The sequence below is a fragment of the Polistes fuscatus genome, unplaced genomic scaffold (assembly GCF_010416935.1).
Source record: "Polistes fuscatus isolate 324 unplaced genomic scaffold, CU_Pfus_HIC Scaffold9, whole genome shotgun sequence".
In the NCBI taxonomy this organism is placed as follows: domain Eukaryota; kingdom Metazoa; phylum Arthropoda; class Insecta; order Hymenoptera; family Vespidae; genus Polistes; species Polistes fuscatus.
In genome coordinates, this window is record NW_025113173.1 from 6,563,598 (window position 1) to 6,586,312 (window position 22,715).

Here is a 22,715-nt window from a genome sequence, read left to right on the forward strand (position 1 = left end):
AGTATAATATAATATTAATTTCGAAATAAATTAAATTATTCAATTCTGTTTTATCGACATAGTTTATCCGTAGAGTTATGTAGATAATAGAAGAACACTATGTGACCGACGAGAATGTATAAGAAAATTCTTACTTGAAGCGAGTGATGGCGCTATGTGCGTACATTGTCGGTAAATTTAATTTCCCATGTACTAGCGATACCAGTGTTCGTAAATTGTACTAGATTGTAAAATAATATGGCCGACACTTGCTTCATAAAGTATCAGCAACGTAACAAGCGTATTAATCCTTATGAACTTTTCATACGCTCTGTATATTCGAGAGTCATCGTTTGGAGATCGCGGTATCAGAAGTATTCATCTAGATTCACCGATATAAATTCATGGGAAAAACGTCAGTCTATTAGAAAGGGTTGGGAAGGTAACAAATTGTCCATAATACGGTGACAAAAGTTTTTACGTACGTTGGAACTTTTTAAGGCTAGTGTTGGTTTCATAAGAAAGTACAATAGGGATTGTATTAACGGCTAAGAAGACAATGGAATACGTGTTAATAAAAGACATAAGACCCGGGCAGAAAAATATAAATGTAGTGTTTATTATTTTGGAGGTTGGCCATCCTACTATCACCAAAGAAAACCGCGAAGTTCGAACGTTCAAAGTTGCAGACAGTACTGCCTGTATGAATGTCTCCATTTGGGATGAACCTGGTCAGCTATTAGTTCCTGGTGACATTGTTAGATTAACCAAAGGATATGCCTCCGTTTGGAGGCAGTGTTTGACCTTGTATTCGGGAAAAAATGGAGACATTCAAAAGATTGGAGAATTTTGTATGGTCATAAACGAACAATTGAATATGAGCGAACCAAATCCTGCTTTGGCCCAACAATTGATTAATCAAAGTGGATCTGGACCACCTGGTAATAACGTTAACAGTACGATAACGAACAATGGAAATGCGACCATCATTCCTGGCCAACCTGGACGTCAACCTTTGGTAAATTATCGTTGTTAGATTATTCAATTGTTATTATTAATTCTCTTCTAATACTTTGTCAGAAATAATAGTGATATAAAATAGATATGGTGGAATGTTTATATAAAGAAACTAACTTAAACTTACATGAAAGTAAATTAGAATAAATGCACTTGTTAATCTTGATTTAATAATAACAAGGATTCGTGTAATTGATTCGTTAACTTTGCAGGCTGTACAAAGTAACGTTGCTGCGACGACAACAGCAGCAGCGGCAACAGTATCTACGACCGGAACAATTGGAACTTCCACGACTACAGAAAAGAGAGGAAATATCGGTAATGGGGGTAGCGGAAATAACGGGGGCAATAATAGCGGAGGATCAGGTTTACCTGGCGGATCTGCCAGATATTCTAGCAACGAATCTACCCCAAAATCTACAACCACCACGAAAAGTAATTCGCGAGGCCGTGGGGGCTATAGGAATGGTAGTCGCATTGATCGCAGATAACATATGTCTAAGATACCAATAACATCATAAGCGTTATTATGAAGGCACACAAAGACGCAACATCCAACACGATTGTAATATAAAATGTTTTTTCTAAGATTTCTCTATATCTATCTATATCTCAGTTCTTACGAGACAATGTAACAATTATATACGTTCAAATGAACGTATCTAATTGTACGCATTTAAGAGCAGTTATGCCAAAATTACCCTAACATTAATGCAACCTAAGCGAGATGGTTCATTTTTAATTCATTTAAATATTAGATAATAATATTGGAATAATATTATCAAGTACGAGTACCCTCGAAGCAGAAGTATTTCTTCTTTACTTAGTACTTATTAAATCAATTAAGTTTCAATTGTGTTCAAAACAAAGATATGTAATTTAATTCATTATTTTATTAGAATGAAATTTTACGACATCAATTGATTTAATTTTATTATGCATTGAAATTCTTGCAATAAAATATATTCAAGAACAAGTCATAGGGAAACTTTCCTTTCTATTAAATCCGGATTTGTATTGAAGTAACTAATATAGAATTAGTTTAGTTCGTTGATAATAATTTGAATTAAATAATTATTGTAAATAGTTTTCATTATTCAAAGTAGATTTACAATATTTATTTCATCCATTCGAAAATAATTAACATGAACAATTAACCTCCTACGTTTGACAGAGGTACCACCAAACATAACAAAAATCCCTGTTTGATAAAAGCTATACATATACATATCTACAAAGGAAATGCATTTATCCTTGCACAACTGCCGTTTGTACCCTGAATTACCGACAGCGCAACGCATCATTTCGTATATGTGTAGAGTACTTTATAAGATAATTACTTTGTTTGTATACATATAGACATATGCATATGCATACATACAATGCCTATATACATACTATACCAAATGAGATGATGATGTTTATAAGAAATATAAAACATTTTGTTATTTGCCTATACAAAAATGTGTAAAAATATTATTTAATATCTCGTCGTTGTAAACATGGCCAGTTATCATTCCAAGTTCTCTCATCGCAAATCGTATTTCTTCTACAGCTATTACCGCATCGTAATTTTCATTAGATACCATTTCAATGTAATTCTGCAGATTTTTAAGACATTTAGATAAATGATTTCTATATCTATTTTGACTAATTACTGGATCTTCGTTGAATGTATTACAACATCTGTAAAATTTAATTTAATTATATTATATTATTAACTCTTACCCGTTGTAAAAAATTGAAAAATTATTTTCGTTCGTATAACGAATGACGCAGCCTCCGTTTAAACGTATAAGAATCTTTTTATCATAGATATTTGTATATATACTTACAATTCTTGACAATAATTTATCATAGTCTTAGTTATATCCGATAGACCTTCTTCCGTTACAAATGAAGTCGCGACTATCTTTTCCTTTTTTATTATTTCTTTATCCTTTTCATTCAAGAGATCTATTTTATTCGCAATTACGATACATTTCTTTTTACATTCGTCCCTTAATAATTCATTTAAGTTCATATTGTTAAGATACTCCTTTATGTAATCCGAGTATGTCATTCCAGATCTTAGATATTCGCTTGAATCCATTACCAAAATGACCAGATCCACATTTTCTGCGTATGCTTTTGCCCTTAGAATACCTTCTTTTTCTACAGGATCTTTAGGATTTTTAGAAAATCCTGCGGTATCTGCTAAAATCATTGGATAACCGGAAATATTGATTTTTAATTCTATAATATCTCTGGTAGTTCCCGCGATAGGAGACACGATGGCAGCATTTCTTTGAACCAAATAATTCAATATCGTACTTTTGCCTACATTTGGTTTTCCGATAATAACAGTTCTTATTCCATTACGTAAAATTTCGCCACTTCTATTATCCGAAAGATGTCTTTCAATATCCTCGATAAGAGATTTAATAGAAGAATTACAATTTTCTAAGATATTATCTTCAATATTATCTTCTTCGTTAAAATCAATATATGCTTCCAAATTGGCGATAATGTTAACAAGTCTTTCTCGCCAATCTTTATAAAGTTTACTTAAACGTCCACTAGCTTGTGACAATGCTTGTTTTCTTTGTCGTTCTGTCTCAGCTTCTATTAAATCCGCTAAACCTTCTATTTCAACGAGATCCAATTTATTATTGTAGAATGCTCGTCTAGTAAATTCTCCTGGCATAGCTTGATAAAAATTTAATTTAGAAAGCGCATTCATCAAGGAACTCAATATTGCTGGTCCTCCATGGACATGGAATTCCACGCAGTCTTCACCTGTGAATGATTTAGGTCCTAAAACCAAAGTAGCATTAATATAAATTATTTCTTAACATTAGTTATTTGTAAATTTAAGACCAAACTCACCAGGAAACCATAAACATAAACCTTTATCTATTTCTTCTTTTGTTTCAGGATCCAAAATCTTTTTTAATACAGCTTTCCTTGGTTCTAGCTTTAATATCGTGGTCATTTTATTTAAAGCATCTATTGCATTTCTACCAGATATTCTGACAACTGCCACCCCACATTTTCCATGACCTTAGAAATAAAATAATTCATTTTTATTGCAAGTATTTCTCAACTTATGTCTATTACATCGCAAGATGTTTATGCATTTAAATATACACTTTTAATATATATACATAACCAGATGAGAGAGCAAAAATCGTTTCATGTTTTCTTTCTGCCGTACAAAATGTCACAGAATGTCCCATAAATGATCTAATAGACAAAATCATTTGCGAACCTAACCGTTTGTTAGATAATCGTGACATTACATTGATTAAAAGGCTTTTCATTTTTAATTAATTTATCCAGCAAGTATTTTATGATACATGTCAACAACTAGTAGTAAAAACATGTGCTATTCAGAGCAAAAAACTTGGCATAGAACTCTAAGAATTGAAAAAAATGAATATATGCATTTAATTGCTAGCTATTTGTTAATTCGATATCCATAATTGTTAACTCTTTTAATTAATTATTTAATTAGTTATTAATAATTACAAATGTGAAAACGTCATGAAGAGGTTATATGTTATACGCATGTGCAACCACAAATTCAAGGTGCAAGCGCACTTTGGAAAAAATAAAAGTCGGTAACTTTAATATAAAGTATTATCGACGTAGAGTAAAATAAATTAGAAATCTACTAATACCGACGGTGGATAACTACCATTACCGACAGTGGATGACTACCGTTACCGACGGTGGATAAGATAAAGGTAGAGCACTGCAATTACCGATATGGTGCTTAGCCGGCCTGCCACTAAAGTGGCTTTAGCGATTATTTTTTCCAGGTCCATCGCCACTATAGTGGCTCACTCGAGTAGCTTACTTGCTCACCGTTTGAATTAAATAATCGTCTTCATAGTCATTCATATTTAAGTGAAATGTTAAAGCGTATTTTTTGCGATTCTATGCTAACTTTTTTGTGCTTCTGAATTCTTCGAATACATATTTAATATCGTCGGTAAAGAAACAATCTGTATTTGAAATATAATTGAAAGTAAGGAAAAATGTTAAAGTTTGAAACTTGCATACATTAAATATTTTTATTGATTAAATGAAAAAATTACTATTACAAAGTCTAGGTAATAGTAGTCATATTTTCGCCAATAGTGTATTATATTACGATGGCAATCTACTTTAACGACGATATATAACATTAACAATGAACGTGGGCGATGTTTGCACTTTAATTACTGCATTGAGATATGTTTTATGACTATCACCTTCGATGTTATAAAACGTATGGTAAATATCAGATACTATAACGATAGAGCGGTATTAAAGATTATTATTTTATTTCCTACACATACATACATGTATATTGTTTTCATTGATAAAACCATTCGCGATTACGATAATTGTTTCTACAAATATTCATCATTTGTCGATAAATAATCCTACAAATAGAATTTTTCATTTAAACGAAAATGATACGATTAGAATATATTTAAATTAATAATTTTTTCATTTTATTTTCTTGCATATGTGCAGAGATGGAACGCTGTCGTGTCTGCCTTACTACAATTTTATGAATTTTTTTTCTAAGATCGCATAACGCATTACGATGTGTTAGTTTTTTACGTAACGTCTCGTAATAATGCGTCATCGGTGGATAGAATCATAGGGGTTATATACATCAAGCGGGGATAGTTCCCTTTTTTGCTACGTAGAAAAGGATAACGATTCTTGTGCGACGTAAAAACACGAAACTGTTCTGTAGCTCCCTCTATCAAATATAAAAAATTCAACTTTCAAGGTTGTCATTATTCCGATCGCGGAACTGTTTGCATACGAAAGAAATTATAGAGTCTATTTATTTTAAGTTATTATTTCTTCTAATTGCATAGTTAATAATTAATTTAATAATAATTTCATTAATAAGTCATTAATTCTACTGTACTTTCCATTTATTTTATACAAAATTTATATGCACATCATTCGATGCAAATTCGGAAACAACATTGCTATAGTTACAGTATAATATTTAATAATAATCGAATAATTGTAAAAATAAGTCTATCGTTATATATATAAAATAAATAGATTAATGGAAATGTTCATTTTTTTCGTTAATCAAATATTTGAAAAAGAAATAAGAAATCGTGTAAATTTAAATTAAAACAAAAAATACCTTTCACAATATAAAAAATAATTTTACATAAAATACCTTTTAATGCCCATTTTATTGGTACGGTCCTGTATAATAATTTTAATATCCGTCGTTAGGTGGCAGAGCGATCATTTGTAAGCAAAAATGGCTGGTGTGTTGTTCGAGGATATTTTCAATGTGAAAGATATTGATCCGGAGGGGAAAAAATTTGATAGGGGTGAGTAAAAGTCATAATTAATACTTTTCTTAATATTCTCGTAATATTTGATAATAATCATAAGACAGAATAGCGAATGTTTAAGCAATATTACGAGGAATGTTTTCATGCTTTTCCCATGTTTTGAGGTTGTTGCCGGGAGAAGGCACATGGCGTAAAAATTTGATAAATATACGCGTTGATAAATTTAGAAAATCGCGATAAACGACAAGAAATTCGTCGTTTGAATATGTTTAGACTTTCCTTGATTTCTCGTCGATTAAACGTAATCGATTGTAAGAGGGTGACGTCATTTATCTATCCGGGTTCTCGTTCCAGCACGCGCGTGCTGTTTTGTTTACCAGCTGATTCACGATAAAGGCGGGATGGGATATTTTAAACAAGTCAAATCTAATCTTAATATATTGTTAGATTAGAATCAATTTCGAAGCAAGCGTAAAAGGTTTTTGCCTTGATTTAAATATTATTTGCCAAAAGAGACGCAGAAATTTTCTTTTCTTTTTTTTATTTCGCAAAAAAGGGTAAATACAATTAATCGTTATTAATATTCCTCAATATTACGATCATTCGTTTTATTAATTTTATTTATTTAATAATTTTTATTAATATCAATTATGATGTCACGCAAATAATGTCACTGTCTTTTTTCTTTTCGAATTAATGATACTTGTAATTAATTACGTTTGAACGTAATCAACATAAAATATCGAATGTATCGATTATGTCGACATTACTCGAGATATCGAAATCGATGCGTATCTAGGAATACAATCGATATCGACATTTCATTATGAAAGGAGGGAGAGAGAGAGAGAGAGAGAGACAGGAAGGGAATTTGAAGTCGTTGCGAAGGTCGAGCGTGTTCCATATTGATTGGAAAGAACGTTTTACGAGGAACATTTAGATATTTACACGAATAAAAATAATAAGCAACGGAATACTAATTGTGAGATAAGAGATACAAAAAAAAGATCGTTAAAAATACCAATGTAATAATAACTTTGCTTTCTATTCGATTCTTAATCGCGTTGTGTACAAAATATTCTTCTTTTTTCTATTTTAAATATCTCTCGATCGTACTCGAAAACTTAAAGTTTTAAATGCGGTACTTAAAGTGAAAATAGCTAGACCGGCTACTCTTAGAAAGGGAAAGACGGAAGAAAGTTAAGAACTATTAGGGCTATAGTTAGGGCAATAAAGAATGAGGATAGGAAGAGGAATCAGGTAAATCGCGTCACCCTATATTTTCACCTATATTATCTTGAAGGAGGAAAGGGTTCCGGAGCTAGGTAGGAAGGAAGGAAGGAAGGAAGGAAGAGGAAAGGGGATACTTGGTGGAACACCCAATGGGTGTTAGTGGGGCCAGGATCGTACTAGAGCGAAGAGAAAGATGGCTTCGCTTAGGGTGTGGAAGTAAATGCAGAGAAGGACGAGGAAAAGAAGATAGGGGAGAGGGATGGGGTGGTAAGAGGAAGAGAAGGAAGAGTAGGAGGAGGAGGAGGAGGAGGAGGAACCGAAAAAGGGGATTAGAGAATTGACTGGGTGCGCGGGTGACGCGACAAGAGGGTTGCTGGTGGTGTGCGTCGAAGGGGTTGGAAAGGAGCCTGCTGGATGCCGATCGTAGCGAGGAGATTCGGGGGGGGGGTTGGACTGATATACTGGAGGGGAATAGGTGGGTGGGTGGTGGGTGTTGGGGTGGCAGGAGGTAGGCAGTCTGCCGCTGCGCCGGCGGCCGGTCGATGCAGCAACGATGCCCGCAGCCGCAGCAGCATCGACAACGGCACCACACCACTAACACCAACACCATCACCATCACCGTCACCGTCACCATCGCCAGTCCTGAGCAACATCGCATTCGCGTAATATGTTGTGCGAGCGATAGAAAGAGAAAGAGATGGTGGTTTAGAGAGAGAGAGAGAAAACGCGGAGCCGACCGAGCCTGTCGCGCAATTGGTGGGGACTGACACGGTCAAGGTCAGTCTCCGTTCCAAGGTCGCGGAAGATGTCATCTCAGGAGGGAGTCGTGCTCGGCGCACGCTCTTTTCTCTTCCTTCTCTCTCTTTCCCTCTATCGTTTTACCCCTACCCAACCCTATTCCTTCTCGTCTTCCTTTTCCTCGCGTTCCCCTTTTCTCGTGCACGTTTCCCTCCTAAGGTCGAACCTATACTATCTCCGTCGTTTCTCCTTTACTTCTTTTCTCTCTCTCTTTCTTTCTTTTTCTTTTTTCTTTTTTCGTTTCCTTATTTCTTATCCTTCCTGCGTCTCCTTGCAGTAGAAAGTTGCGCCTTGTTTCTTGAATTTTCTTTATCCTTATTTGCTTTTTATGCGTCTTGATTTTTTCATCGCCGTTAGTTACTCATCATTCTTTCAAGATTTCTTTTCGAGTTGTAGTATTATTAGAATTTCAAATGACTTTTTAGGTCTCGTAGATTCGTTATAAGCCTTAAATATTGATTTTGACCGAATGCTCGAACGTGAATTGTTAATCTATGTAGCAACGCGTCGTTACTTACATCGATAGATCTAAGAAATAGTCTTTGATCATTTGTTATAGTGGATCTTTCTCTATGGTCCATGAATTAAGGTTTCAACCTTGACCGATTATTCCATATTGTACTCGTACCACTCTACGGAATGATGGGAAAACGATATCGTTGGAATCCGTTGATAAATTGATTTTCACTCAAATATATTTCTTCCTACGTGTACCAGCCAGCTTATGATTACTTTGAAAATATGAAATAACGTGAATTTTTCTTTTCATTTGAGCGAGCACGATGATCATCCTCTATCAAAGTTACTATCTTTCTTTATCTATCACATTCCCGTTTCTTCTCTACCCTCCATCACCTCTCCTCAACATTTTGTAACATGCGACCTTTTTTAATCGGAGTGCAGAGTATTTTTCGTCGATGAACGTTCTCGAACGAAAACAGCGAACCGAATCGAGCGTGGAATGTTGCTCAGGGTTCAGTCAAAGCTTCCGTCGCGTTAGGTATGCTCTTAGGTACAACGTTAGTATTATTTTTGGCATAAAAGATCGTCGTTAGTCGAACACAACGCGTCAGAACATAGCACGGAATATTGAATTACTTTTTTTTTTTCTTTTTGCAAAGCTTTGAAAAGAATCGTGGAAGATACTCGAGCTTTAACGATCATACATGGACACAGCCATAAACATCTTTTCCAATATTATGTTTGCGACGTTTTTCCTAGCCAATGAAAGTAGGGCAAGTGTAGATAAGTCGAATCAATTGGATCGTCTTCCTAATCAATGAATTAACAATTATTGACTACGAAAAAACACCGAACGAAATTTCATACATTTTTTACACTCCGATGAACAATTTATTTCTTTCTTTCTTTTTATTTTCCTCTTAGTTCTTCTTCTTTTTTCTCTCTTTTTTTTTTGTTAATTTCTCTAAAGATATCGAGATAAAATTCATTAGTTTCGATTTGATTATCTCGAATCCTTCATCAATCTGATTTCTTTTCTTTTGTGCAAGAGATAAATTGTCTAACTTGGAATTGATCAATTGTAATTAATAATTATTTTATTAATTTATTTTTCTTTTTTTTTCTTTTTAAAAAGATTGTTTTGCAAAAGAAAAGTATATGCAATATGCGTCGAATTTTTTTATAAATATATAATATAAATTAGTTAATCGAACACGTAATTCGCGAAAATTTGTCTTTCAACGTTGCGTTTCCCACAGTTATCGTATTTTAGGGATAAAATATTACAGAACAAATACAGATAAGTTATCGTGAAATGAAATTAAAATGATAGGAAAATACGCAATCCGTATAAAACAAAATAAAATAAAATAAAAATTATATAAATTTCCAACACATTTCTAATTACAAGAAATGATATGGTTTATGAAATTCCCATATAGATTGAAACAAAACAAAAATCATTATCATCGAGTATTATTTTTCCATATCTGACAATGAGATAAACGAATTAGAAATGAAATAAGAAACCACAAAATTTCTTTAACGAATTGATCTTTTTATCTTGAATTCTATGGGTAGAGTTTAGTGTCGTTGTTGTTGTTGCAATAAGTCGTGTCCCTTTAATTATATAACCGTATTTTCTTATCGAAAAATTCGTTCGTAGAAGCCATAGGAGGTCTAAATCATTTCGGCACTCCCACACCGAGTACTTGTTCTGACTCTCTCGTCAAAATTGATTTTAAGGTGCGGCTAAATGCCCTTGTAAATTCGAACGTTCTATGCGCACACGCGTATATTATTTATGTATCACATTAGATACCTGAATATTTTAATCCTTTTTTTATTGTATCTATTTTAAAATTTTTTTCTATTATTATTTACTACGAGCAATGAAATTTAATCGAAAGATTTGAAGAAAGAATGACGACACAAAGCCCTACATATTTATATGTTCAAATATATATTTGTATTTATTCATTTGAATTTTGTATTCATTAACCAATCTCTAATTTTACTTATTACGCTTAATTAATTTAACAATCGAGAGTTTAATTAATATGAACCAACCCTGACGCAACTAAGGAATAAACGAATTTTTTATTAATTATATTTTTTTATGTGAAATAATTAAAGTATTCTCTTTTAAATACAATCGAAAGAAAATTTGGTTTGTTTGAAGTAAAATATAAAAAGATAAATAAATCTTGTCAATGATTCGGATTAAAGGGGAAATTGAATACTTTCAAAGTATTCGTGTTTAAAAAGAAACAAAAATGTAGAGAAAAGGAATTCGGATAAAGAGCAAAGAAAAATACACGTATATTATTCTTTTTGCATTCGATACTTCGTCTACGTGGTTTTTTCCTATCCCCTTAAACGTTTTTCTTCCTTTCCGAATAAGTAGGTCACGGTGAAGGAAACAGAAAAGAGAAGACAAACTTTAACGATCAAAATATTTGATACGTGCATGCATGCATGCATGCATGTATTTATGCTCCGTTTACTTTTAAATGATAATTAATTAATTAAACGATCATATATCACATTTGACGATCCAAATTGGCGTAATCAATAAATGTATGCATAATGTATCTTTTTTTTTTCGGTGAAGTATCGTTGAGAGAAGAAAACAAATTGTCGATTTTTACGTTGTTGCATGTCGCGTTTAGGAAAAAAAAAAGAAGCAATTCGATACAAATATTTACTCGGTGAATATAAATGACACGTACGGTCTAAAACGAGTGTACGTGACGTGCTTAGCAATTTATTTTCATGGAAAAATATTCCAGGAAGAAAGGGAAACATCCTTTGAAACGTTGTCGAGAATCCTTTCGTCGTCGTAGTTCCTATACCGATACGAACATTTTTCAAATTTTCCGAGGTATACAATATATTTTATTATTATTTATTTTTGATCTAACGTAATGGGAATGACGAGGAAGAAGTAAGCTTTTTTTTTTTTTTTCTTATTATCGCGAAAAAAGTACTATTATTTTTTTACGATTTACGTAAGACGTTTTTCACGATGTTTATCCAGTCTTTAGATTTATTACCAACATTATTTTTCTTTCTTCTTCTTGATAATAATTATTAAAATATCTGTCCTTCGTAATTGTGATATTTGAAAAGAAAAAAAATATTAAATTCGTTAGACGAAAACATCGAGAATCGAGATGTTGTCGAATCCGAAGATGGTTGGAGACCAAAATCGTGCCATTTAAATTACAAAATAACAAACCGATCGCTATACACCATTAAAACATTCGATGTTCGATTTGTTAATCGAGAGAAATCATATCTCTGTTGGGTTGGAACATCTGTGCGAGAAGTGAAAGCTCTCCGAGTCTTTCTGTGCTCTGTGTGTGTGTGTGTGTGTTGCAAACTAACGGCAAGTTTAATCCGCGCGTATTAGAAATTCTAACAACGAAATACCGCCGATCCTTCGAGTTCCAATTATTTTCGAACTTGGTCTTTGGCCAACGTAACATTTATTTTTACCCTTATCCGAGCATAAAACAACACGAAGAAACTTCTCCAAACAAAAAAAAATTCAAACCCTTTGCAACTGCTCCCGCATACAATTTTTTATTATTAACAAAAAATTAACGATCCTTAATAATAGAAAAAAGAAAAATAAAACAGGTGAGAGAAATAAGTACCTGAAAGGATCTGAAAATATCGATCGATTATTGTTCTTCTTAGAAGTAAACAAATTGTCTAATCCTTTGTAGGAAAATCTTCTTATTTTCAATAATAATTCGGAGAAAAGAAATAATTTATAAATTGAAATCGTGTGTGTTTACAAAACGATTTAGTAACGTTCGAACTACGATCGAGACAACAACCCGTCACAATTCTCTGCCAATTAGGCAGATTACGTAACGGAATTTTCGTATTAATCTTAAAAAAAAGTATATAAGTACATACGCTATATATTTTAATTAGATATACTGCACACATATATATATATACATAATTATCTCATTAATAATATCGTTTATACATATCCATATAAATGGAATATTTGAAATATAATTTGGAATTTTCCAATTAAAAATTTACCGTAATGTTATAAAATTTCATGTACATATGTATATAATGAAATATAGTGTATAATGTATCGTTAAATAATATCATTCAGTTTAATCGCGAATATATCTCTCTCTCTGATTTGACCCGAAATAATTAGACATTTATTGCGAATTATTTTCAAATTTGATTAGTCTATTAAACCCTACTTTACTTTTTACAACAATATTCTCGTAACGTGATCCGTTAAATCCTAAAAATGTGATCCGTTTAAATAATTGTCTTAAAGTACCCAGTTAAAGTATGTAATTCTCTTTCATATTTAAACTGGCCAGTATAGTTATTTCATGGATTAACTGTTGTTAAATTTGAACGGTAACAACGTATACAATATCATATCAAATAATAAAATGAAGGATTACAAAAGTGTGTGTGTGTGTGTGTGAGAGAGAGAGAAAGAGAGAGAGAGAGAGAGAGAGAGAAGAAGGAAGGAACGAGTAGGTGGAGGGAGGGTGGTATGTAAAGAGAGTGAGTAAGAGAGAGGGAGATCTATTTCATACTTTAATTAATTGTCTTTAGTGAAGTACCCAGTTAAAGTATGTAATTCTCTTTCATATTTAAACTGGCCAGTATAGTTATTTCATGGATTAACTGATATCAAATTTGAACGGTAACGACGTATACAATATCATATCAAATAATAAAATGAAGGATTACAAAAGTGTGTATGTGTGTGTGTGTGTGTGTGAGAGAGAGAGAGAGAGAGTGAGAGAGAGAGAGAGAGAGAAGAAGAAGAAGGAAGGAAAGAAGGAAGGAAGGAAGGAACGAGCAGGTGGAGGGAGGGTGGTATGTAAAGAGAGTGAGTAAGAGAGAGAGAGAGAGAGAGAGGACGACGCCATGATGGAAAAAGGGGGGCACGATGCTTGGCTGCCGGCTGGCTTCGTCGAGCCGACAGTTTGGTGTTCGGTGTTGCTAGGCGCGCGCGAGTACCGAGCCGGCGTGCCGATACAGAGAGAAAAAGAGACAAACAGATAGAAAGAAAGAAACAACGAGAGAGAGAAAAAAGAGAGAAAGAGGAGAGCCACTGTCAGTGCCAAGGCGGCAACCGGTAACCTTCTCTCGAGTCGTCGTTGTCGTCTTCGTCGTCGTCGTCGTCTTCGTCGTTGTTGTCGTCGTCGGGAAATCGTCGTTAAATATTAGCCATTTTCTATGAAAGATAATCTATAACTTTGCTAATTAATCTTTTTTTTTTTCTATATTCTTATATTTTTTTTTTTTATTTTTATATTTTTAAAATGTCATATTTATATTATATTTATATTTATATATCAAAATATTTAATTATTAATTAATTATTTAATTAAAATTAATCAATCTATTTACTTTTAATCGAATTTTCGATTAGGATTGGCGCGAAATTGTATGAGAGTAAAAGAAGGGAGAAAGAAACGGATAGGATATAGAGATCGAATTTGATGGTGGCACGTAGAAAGAGGAATAGAGATAGATAGAAAGATAGAGATAGAGATAGAGTGTGGCGACGCTTGCGTCTCGACGCCTTTCGAGGCCATTTCGATCCTCGACGGCGTCATCGTCGTCGTCCTCGTCGGTTTTCTCGGCACAGCACGTCGACCGCCGATGGCTTGTAGTCTCCTCCTCCTCCTCCCCCTCCCCCTCCCCTTCCTCCCTCTCCTTCTCTGATACGTGTCTGTGTATTAAATACATATGTATATACATATATATATATATGTATTTATATATAAGCGTGTATACTAACCTCGACGAAGGACACAAATTACTCACTGGACAAGTACTACTATCTATTTAATAGCTATAACGTAACAGTATCAGTAGAGAAGGTCGGTTGGAGTCAGACGTGATTCGAGATCCAGTGAAAACCATGAAAGAACTTCAATTTTATTCGTTGAAGAAGAAGAGGAAGAAGAAGAAGAAGAAGAAGATGGAACGCGATAAAGAGAAATACTTTTTCCTTATTAGTTTCATCGATATGTCCTCAAGGTACTAACATAAATGATTTTATATATTATTATTGTTATTATTAATTATTATTTAGAAAGATAAGCTACTACTAGTGGTTTTTTTTTTTGTTTTTGCATTTTTCCTCTTGATAAGTGTAAATTCGCGTTAGAGTTGCGTTTATTTTTCATTGATTTAACACGAAGGAGTAATTCGTATCTCGTTGGATTTAACTTCGTTAACGAAGTATTCTCTTATCGTAATGATAAGTACAGGATACCTGATAGTTTAATGAATAACGTATGAAAAGGGAAAAAAATTTGTATTTCTTAGAGATAAGGAATAAATTCTGTTAGTACGATTAAAGTTATCTATTAGTTTTCTATTTACGAGCTTTGAACAAATTTTTATTGTATTTTCTTTCTTTTTTTGTTTCTTTTGAACCGTTCATTTGTACAAAGAACACACGTGCATTACGTTTCATATAATGAGTTTATTACATGGATGAATAAATGAATGATGTTTTTCATCGTTCGCTTCGTTAATTGGTCATTAACCTAACATCTGAGCGTGTAACGAATACGTTTACGTCTGATCCCTGTCGTGACGCAGAATCAACGTTAGGATCTACGAGCAAATGATGAAACGAGGAAATTGCGTAGTTCGTATTTCTCTCATCATTTTTCTCCTATTAAAGTTAGATCCCTTATTCTTTCGCGGAAAGGAGGATGCATCCGTCCCCGTCAATTTCATTATCTTTTTTCGTTCATTTTATCAACCAGGGAAACCTTCGAATGACATTAAAAATTGTGTAATTAATGATCTTCGAGGAAAAAATCTGATTATTCAGAATTAAATTATTCAAGAATTTCTATTTTATCTTCTAACTGTAAAAATGTTTTTTTTTCTTTTTTTCATAATTTTAGCATCAAGTTAAAATGAATTTTTCCTTATTAACGTTAGTCATTATAATATTTATCGCATCGTAAATTTATTTTCTTTCTTTCGTTAGTTCGTCCCACCATCTTTTTCCTTTGTTCATCATTTCGTTTAGAAACAAGCACGTGATGCGAATCGATAGTAAAGTTTAGTTCACTAGAAAGAACATAAACGATAGATGGACATCCATCTTTCTTTATCGAGTAACTCGAAATTTATTTCAAACTGACCTATCCAAATGGAAAATGATTTTCTTTACAAATACCAATCATAAAATGACATTCTTTTGTATTAAATAATATAACGTATAAACTCGTAGTAATTTATTAGTCATTTTCAATGGGGTTTTAGGTAGCTCGCAATTAGAGCTAATTTCATATTTCAAGGCCAGACAGATCAAATAGACGTTGATTCTCTTCCTATCTATCATTATGATCTTTTCACCTGTTCTATTCTCTCTCTCTCTTTCTCTTTGTATTTTCCATGAAATCCATTCACGTTTCCCCTTTGAACGATATCGTCGTTTCCAAGCCAACTCGTGAGTTTCATGTGCTGCTGCTGCTGTTTCTGCTGCTGCTGCTGCTAGTGGTTCGTCAATTAGCCCATCAATTTTGTGCAGCATTAATCGTTATCGCATCAATTCCTTCTCTCTCTCTCTATCTTTCACAAGTATACTCGTCTCGAGGCTTATTTATTCGACGAATAGGAAGATATATATATACGTCAATAACAGAATATCATGTGGTTTGTGTATCGAATGCATCGAATAGTATTTAAGTTCTATTTCACATTAAACCCCCCTCCCCCCTCCTTCTTTGTATCAACGTGTATTGATATAATAATTTTATCTTCCATTTAAAAAGTCCCTTAATTGTCTGAACTAATTAATTTGTTGTATCTGACTCCTTTAATGTACTTTTATATTTTACTTTCATTTGAAAAATTTGTCTTCAAATATTATTAATAATTATTTGATCTTAAGTGTTATAATATAGTTATATATACTTGGTACAATTTGAAATTCGATCGATGAAGCTTTTTCGTAAACTAGTTTCCTTCGAAACTCGATCAGCCATGTCAGTGGTTATGGCCATGATGGTAGGTTCCCACTCAAAGACTTCATCCGAAGCTGTTCAGCGGTTAATCCTATTTGATGTATAGTCGGATTATTAAGAGTCCGCGTGTATCCTTCTCCTCCGTGACTTTGTAAAGATATTAACGATAAATCAATGTAATATGCGTAAAACTAAAAAAAAAGAAAAAAAAAAAATAAGAATAAGAATTAAAAATGTAAATTTATTGCAGAAAATTCGTGTCGATAAGTTTCGTGCATCCATACCAATCGTATTTATATATTAATATATCATTTAACTATGGCAATCAACAATTATTATTATTAATAGGATTTTTATTACGTAATATAAACGCACGAGTTTATTATTAAAATAATTATTATTATATCATCATACACAGTGTCCCGATCGAATAAGTGCAAGCATTAACACTTTGATATCTCCTAAGAAACATTTACGTAACGCCATTGGAATCACTTTAATGAGCACCTTTGTACACATGATATGATTTCTCGAAACGCTTCTTGTCTTTCCTTTTCTTTCTTTCCTTTTTTTGTTTTCTATCTTTTTTTTTTCTTATTTTTTTTTTTATTAAATAATTCCTCTTCCTATAGTCTCTTCGATAAATCACGCATAAAAAGTAGAGGATAAGTAATTATACGCGAGGACAAGTATTATATAATAATATTCTTGTCGCGAATTATTCAATGAACAGAAAAAGAAAGCCAGAAGAACGAACAACCAAACAAACAAACGTTACATTGAAACTTTTATGTTCTTTTAAACGTAATCGTTAAAATATCTTTTATAGCTTTATTTATTGTAAAAATTACGCGTAAAATATTGAGAGACTCGGCGTTGGTTGTATACTTTTTCAAAATTCTTTCTATTTCTTCCTTATATTTTTATTTCTTTTTTTTTATATCGTGCTCAGGGCTCGTATATTTTCGAAACGAGAACGCTCGACAGTTAAAACGAGTCGTCGTCGTCGTCGTCGTCGTAGTCGTCGTCGTTGGTAGATTCGAAGTTCGTACTGGTGTCTTTCCTTTCTGAAATCATCTCCTGGAGCGGGCGACCTTGAAACCAGCTGACAAACCAGAGAGGAGAGAAACTGCTGTGCGAAAGAAGAAGGATTGCGCAACGCTTCGAAATACCATAGCTTTCGATCTCTCCCTCTCTATCTTTCTTTCTATCCATATATCTATCCACCTATCTATCTATCTATTTATCTCTCTTTCTCTTTTTATCTTTCTCTTTTTGCTGCTTATACACAGTGGTCCTCCTCATACCAGATTCCTTTTTGTCCCTCTTCGGAACGAGTTGTGTAAATGGAAAAAAACAACTTTCCTCTACCAGTCCTCCCCTTATCCCCCCTCACCCCTCCATATGCCCCCTCCTCCTCCTCCCCATTACCACCACCATCAACACACGATCGATGTATTCTATCTTTTTCTAACTTCTACATCTTACTTCTACTTCTTTTCTACATCCTACTCGTTTTTCTGTCGCCATCTTTTTTATTTTGTTCTTACACTTCTTCTTCTTCTTCTTCTTCGTCTTCTTCTTCGTCTACTTGCACTTCTACTTTTATTATTACACCGTTTTCGAAGGTTTTCTTATTCTACTTTGACATGTTCTTTCTTCTTCTTCTTCTTGTTCTTGTTCTTGCAACATCCCTCTCGTTTGGTTGCGTCGCCATCTTACAATTCGTATTTCTATTCTTTTTGTTAACCGTCCTTATTATTCTTACCGCCATTTTCTTATACTTGTTCTCGTTGAATTTTCTTTTTATTCTTATTCTTCTTGGCTGTCCTCATTTTGTTGCCGCCATTTTCTTCTTGTTCTTCTTCTTGTTCTTCTTCTTCTTTTATTTCCTTTGCTTCTTGCACACACGCGAGCATGTGCACGAAATATCGACCAATCGTCTCTCCTTCTCTTTCTCTCTTTCTCTTTTTCTCTTTCTCTTTCTCTCTTTCTTTCTTTTTTCGTGTAGATTTAGTCTCCAACCCGCATGATGATATTCCTCTCTTAAACACGACAATTTTTCCTATAGGCTGCTGCGACGAGAAAAAAATAAGATAATTTATTCGAAAATTTCATCGATTCACTCTCTTGTTCTCGTTGTTATTAATTATCAATGATTAATCAACATATTCTATCTCGATTGTCAAATAATTTATAATTTATAAAATAACTTTATTTTTTATTACCACAGATATATATCGAATACTATTAAATTATATTCGTCGTTGTCTTTGTTCGTAATCGTTGCTATCATTAAAACTCCTCGTCTATTTTTATTTCAATTTTTATTTCAATTTTTTTTTTCTTTCTTTCTTTCTTTTGTCGTTCCTTTTTATGTACCTACGAACGATACGCCCGATGATACGTCATTTCTTACGAGACCTTCGAGTTATCGAGAATACTACTTGATATTCTCGAGTTTGTGAACGTTATATGGCTGACGCGTATATTTCGTATATTTCGTAACCATAATATGATGCTAGTCGTACCTTACGAATAAATCAATTAAACGAATGAACGAGACACCCGTACTTTTTCTCCAGATTAATTCCCTTTTGTTCTCTGTTTAATCGCATAGGCCGTTTATTTTCATTTAATTATTCCAATTTAATCTATTTCCCCGTACACTTATACGCATCCGTAAGAAACTAGGCCAAGTCGTCAGAAATTTATTTTCCAGCTTAAACTAATAAATATATATATATATGTGTCAGAAAGTAGAAAAAAATTATGAGATAGAGATAAAAAACGGAATACATATAGAAATAATTAAGGAGAATAAATTTAACGAGAAAAAATATTCTATCCTATTTTCCTCGTGTCGGATAATACGAAGAAGAATAAGAAGAAGAAGAGGAGAAGAAAAAAAAGTTAGATGAATTTTCTTTACGTAGAAGGAAGCCTTTCTCTTTCTTTAAAATATCACAAAGAAAATAAGATAGGAGTAGGATAAAGATAGGATGTGTGTGTGTGTGTGTGTGAGGATAAAGGTGGGTGGGAGGGTTGCAGGGTAGAATAAAAAAAGCAATGCTGTGAAAGGAAATAAGAATCGAGCGAGTGTAACGGTGATGTGTAGTGGTAGTGTCGTAGAGAGTGAGAGCGAGAGAAATAAAAAAAGAAAGAAATAAAAAGGTACCGATATAAAGAGAAGAAGAAGAAGAAGCAGAAGAAGCAGAAGAAGAAGTAGAGAGAAAGAAAAAAAGAAGAAAAATAAGCAAAAGAAGTATAAATGGGTGGGGGTTGATATCGGAGGGGGTGAAACTAGGGACGGTTTTCCATCAGCGTGGAAAGGAGCTATGATGGCCACCACCCTCGCTTGCTTGCTTGCTCGCTTGCTTTTGAAGGTCAAGGTTTCACGCCCCTCTTCCATCGGAGTTACGTGCTAGCGAGTAGGGGTTTGTTAGAGGGGAAGAGGGTTGTAGTAGAAGGGGCTCGAGGGCGTATCGAGCAGAGTAGTAGTGCTGGTAACAGCAGCAGCATCACCACCAGAAGCATCAGCAGTAGTGGTAGTACCACCAGAGCCAGCAGCAGTAGCACCAGAAGAAGAAGAAGCACCACCAGCAGCAGTACCAGTAACAGCAGCAACAACAACAGCACCAGCACCAACAGCAGCAGAAAGGTGTTCGTATCAGTGGTGTTGGTTGGTGGTGGTTCGTGGGTGGGTGGTCGTGGTTCGACCGATAGAAAGAGAGAGAGAGAGAGATGGTTGAGAGGGGTAGAAAGTTACGTAGGTGGCGCCGGAGGGGTGCCGAGAGCCCGGTACCCAGTATTTATAGCGCTTGCAAACCGATCGATAACGAATAGCGACACTGCGCAGTTGAGAACCCTCGTACCAAAGTCACCCTCCCTTTCTATTCTATTCCTCAACCAGCTTTAACTCACCCCTTTAGATCTTCTTCCTCTCTTTCTCTTTCTTATCCTTATTCTTCTTCTTCTTCTTCTTCTTCTTTGTACTCCTTTCGGATTTATTTCATTCTTATAGTTTAGTCGGTTCTTTTCTTTTTTTTGATAACATTTGTATTCGTTCGATTATTTCAGGAGGGGGTATTGTTGTTTTTTCTTTTTAATTTTGTTTTTTAATTCTATTTAAAAATATCAAATAATTATGCCCCCTCCCCGCTCCCCTAAGCTAAGCTAAGCTGAGAACAACAACGTTTATTTTGGCCGTAAATATTTGTCGTTCCGCTCGAGCAAGCGAGACAGCCGAGATGTATCATTGGGATCGTCGAGGGTCCGAAGGTCGACATATCGATTTGCTTGAAATTTGAAGTACGAGGGTTTAACCCTTGCGGCGGGCCTGTGATCGAGTGTATACACGATGAATGGGATATGGTAGAAAGGTAAGGGCGACTACTACTCTCCCTTTACCTTCCTGAAGGTTTACTAAATTTAGAATTTTCATGATCGATTAATTTCTCTCTCTCTCTCTTTTATCATCATCATCATCATCATCATCATCGTCATCATCGTCATCATCGTCGTCGTCGATGATTATGATATCGATTTATGTCAAATTAAAGATTCATTTATTTATTATTGTCATCGTTATCATACTTGTCTAATATTTGAAATCAAGAAAAAGTTGAGAATAACATTAGGGAAAGATAATGGGTCGGGAGGAGGGATGAAGGGTGGAAGGTGGGGGGCACGCCCGCATTATCAGAAACACCGGCCAGGAAGATTGTTCTCTCGCAAATGGGCATTGCGCGAGTGCGAATGACAATGGGTATAGAAAAATCGATAGCCGGTGGTGCGTCCGTCGTAGGGTGGACGTATTATCGGTAACATGGTTCCTCGTAATTTCATCGCTAGTAGTATCTACTAGGAATACTAAATGATATAACTTTGATCAAAGATACCACCACCCCCTATGAGGGGATCATTCGACAACAAAATTGATAATTATAAGTAATTGATTTTTAAATGAAATGAAATAGACAACTGTGCGTACCGTAATAGCAGAATCAAGAGGAAAAATAGGAATAAGAAGAAGAAGAAGAAGGAAATAATGGTAGTGTAGTGTAGTCCGGTTGTAAAAAGAGGGTTGTAAGATAAACGAAAATTGGCGTTCGGGCCGAAGATGTAAAGGGTACGTAGAGAAAGATAGGGAAAGGGTGGGAGAGAACGGTACAAGGTAAAGGACAGGCATATCGGTCAGATGAGAGAGAGAACAAGATATATGGTAGATGAGGTGGAAGGGGAAAGGACCGCCCTAAAGGGCGGGGGTAAGTGCATTGCCATCCCTTTCGCGTTACCGGGCCGTACTACTAGTGGGCATCCCCCTCCTTGATCTGTGCGCATGAGAAAGAGAGTGCACAAAAGAGGGCACAAAAACAAAGTCACTGGAGGAGAATAACAGAGAGAGACAGAAATAGAGAAAGAGACAGAGAGAGAGAGAGAGAAAGAGAAAGGATTCAAGGAAAGTGAGGCGTTTGGGGTTGCCATTGGAGGGGAAGAAAACAAGGTATGGAAAGAGTGAGGGGTAGAAATAGAGAAGGGTAGATCCCGTGCGTTTCGTCGGAGAAGTCGAATCACCGGACGACCGTAAAGGTCGTAGGTGTTCTCTCTCTCTCTCTCTCTCTCTCTCGTTTGAGATATATATATATATTTTTTTTTCTTTCTGTATTACCATCTCGCTTCTCAGCGTCGGCACGTACTCCAATCGAGTAGAAGACAACCAACCAGCTGTCTGTTGGTGTCGTTAGTAGTGAACGATGACAGAGAACAGTTCTTAGAATTTATTTTTCCTATATTTTTTTTCCTTTTTCTTTCTTTTTCTTTTTCTTTTTTTACAACACGTTGATTCATTCTTAATGACAATTATTATTATTATTGTTATTATTATTATATTTGACGTGTAAGAATTAACGTGAAT

The 22,715-nt window shown here is 34.4% G+C and overlaps 3 protein-coding genes and 1 long non-coding RNA gene across 9 annotated transcripts in view; 3 read left to right on the top strand and 1 right to left on the bottom strand.

Moving 5' to 3' along the window:
- The first annotated feature begins 219 nt into the window (after window positions 1–219).
- LOC122525485 (SOSS complex subunit B homolog) lies at window positions 220–1,586 on the top strand. Its single transcript, XM_043648316.1, has 2 exons — window positions 220–997; window positions 1,209–1,586. The coding sequence occupies exons 1-2, from the start codon at window positions 539–541 to the stop codon at window positions 1,485–1,487; spliced, it is 738 nt and encodes a 245-aa protein (XP_043504251.1). The 5' UTR covers window positions 220–538; the 3' UTR covers window positions 1,488–1,586.
- A 513-nt stretch (window positions 1,587–2,099) lies between these two features.
- Window positions 2,100–4,573, bottom strand: LOC122525483 (tRNA modification GTPase MnmE). 5 transcript variants are annotated; one of them, XM_043648314.1, is made up of 4 exons: window positions 4,507–4,573; window positions 3,865–4,038; window positions 2,832–3,792; window positions 2,100–2,682 (listed from the first exon to the last, which is right to left on the bottom strand). In XM_043648314.1, exons 2-4 carry the CDS (start codon window positions 3,968–3,970, stop codon window positions 2,442–2,444), a joined length of 1,308 nt encoding a protein of 435 aa, XP_043504249.1. In that variant the 5' UTR covers window positions 3,971–4,038; window positions 4,507–4,573; the 3' UTR covers window positions 2,100–2,441. The 5 variants fall into 5 exon arrangements, with proteins under 5 accessions (XP_043504249.1, XP_043504246.1, XP_043504250.1 ...); XM_043648311.1 differs by lacking the exon at window positions 4,507–4,573 and adding an exon at window positions 4,148–4,486; XM_043648315.1 differs by lacking the exon at window positions 4,507–4,573 and adding an exon at window positions 4,252–4,485.
- A 1,666-nt stretch (window positions 4,574–6,239) lies between these two features.
- Window positions 6,240–22,715, top strand: part of LOC122525486 (DNA-directed RNA polymerases I, II, and III subunit RPABC3) — a 52,967-nt gene continuing 36,491 nt past the window's right edge. Inside the window, exon 1 of one of the 2 annotated variants that reach the window (XM_043648318.1) lies at window positions 6,240–6,338. In XM_043648318.1, the coding sequence (XP_043504253.1) occupies window positions 6,266–6,338 (73 nt within the window). In that variant the 5' untranslated portion in view covers window positions 6,240–6,265. Of the gene's footprint in view, window positions 6,339–20,435; window positions 20,460–22,715 lie in introns of those variants that run through there. The other variant, XM_043648319.1, reaches the window with a different exon arrangement.
- On the top strand, window positions 14,156–21,182 carry LOC122525487. The gene is made up of 2 exons (XR_006305804.1): window positions 14,156–14,846; window positions 20,970–21,182. It is a non-coding gene; the product is annotated as an uncharacterized LOC122525487 (long non-coding RNA).

What these genes read in the sequence shown, in the direction of transcription:
- LOC122525483 (XM_043648311.1), bottom strand. Translation starts at nt 4,298, where the DNA reads ATGAAAAGCCTTTTAATCAATGTAATGTCACGATTATCTAACAAACGG. An exon ending in TTTATGTTTATGGTTTCCTG is followed by an intron (nt 3,793 to 3,864) that starts GTGAGTTTGGTC and finishes CTTTGGTTTTAG; the next exon opens with GACCTAAATCATTCACAGGT. An exon ending in ATAAATTATTGTCAAGAATT is followed by an intron (nt 2,683 to 2,831) that starts GTAAGTATATAT and finishes TAAATTTTACAG; the next exon opens with ATGTTGTAATACATTCAACG.
- LOC122525485 (XM_043648316.1), top strand. Translation starts at nt 539, where the DNA reads ATGGAATACGTGTTAATAAAAGACATAAGACCCGGGCAGAAAAATATA. An exon ending in AACCTGGACGTCAACCTTTG is followed by an intron (nt 998 to 1,208) that starts GTAAATTATCGT and finishes TTAACTTTGCAG; the next exon opens with GCTGTACAAAGTAACGTTGC.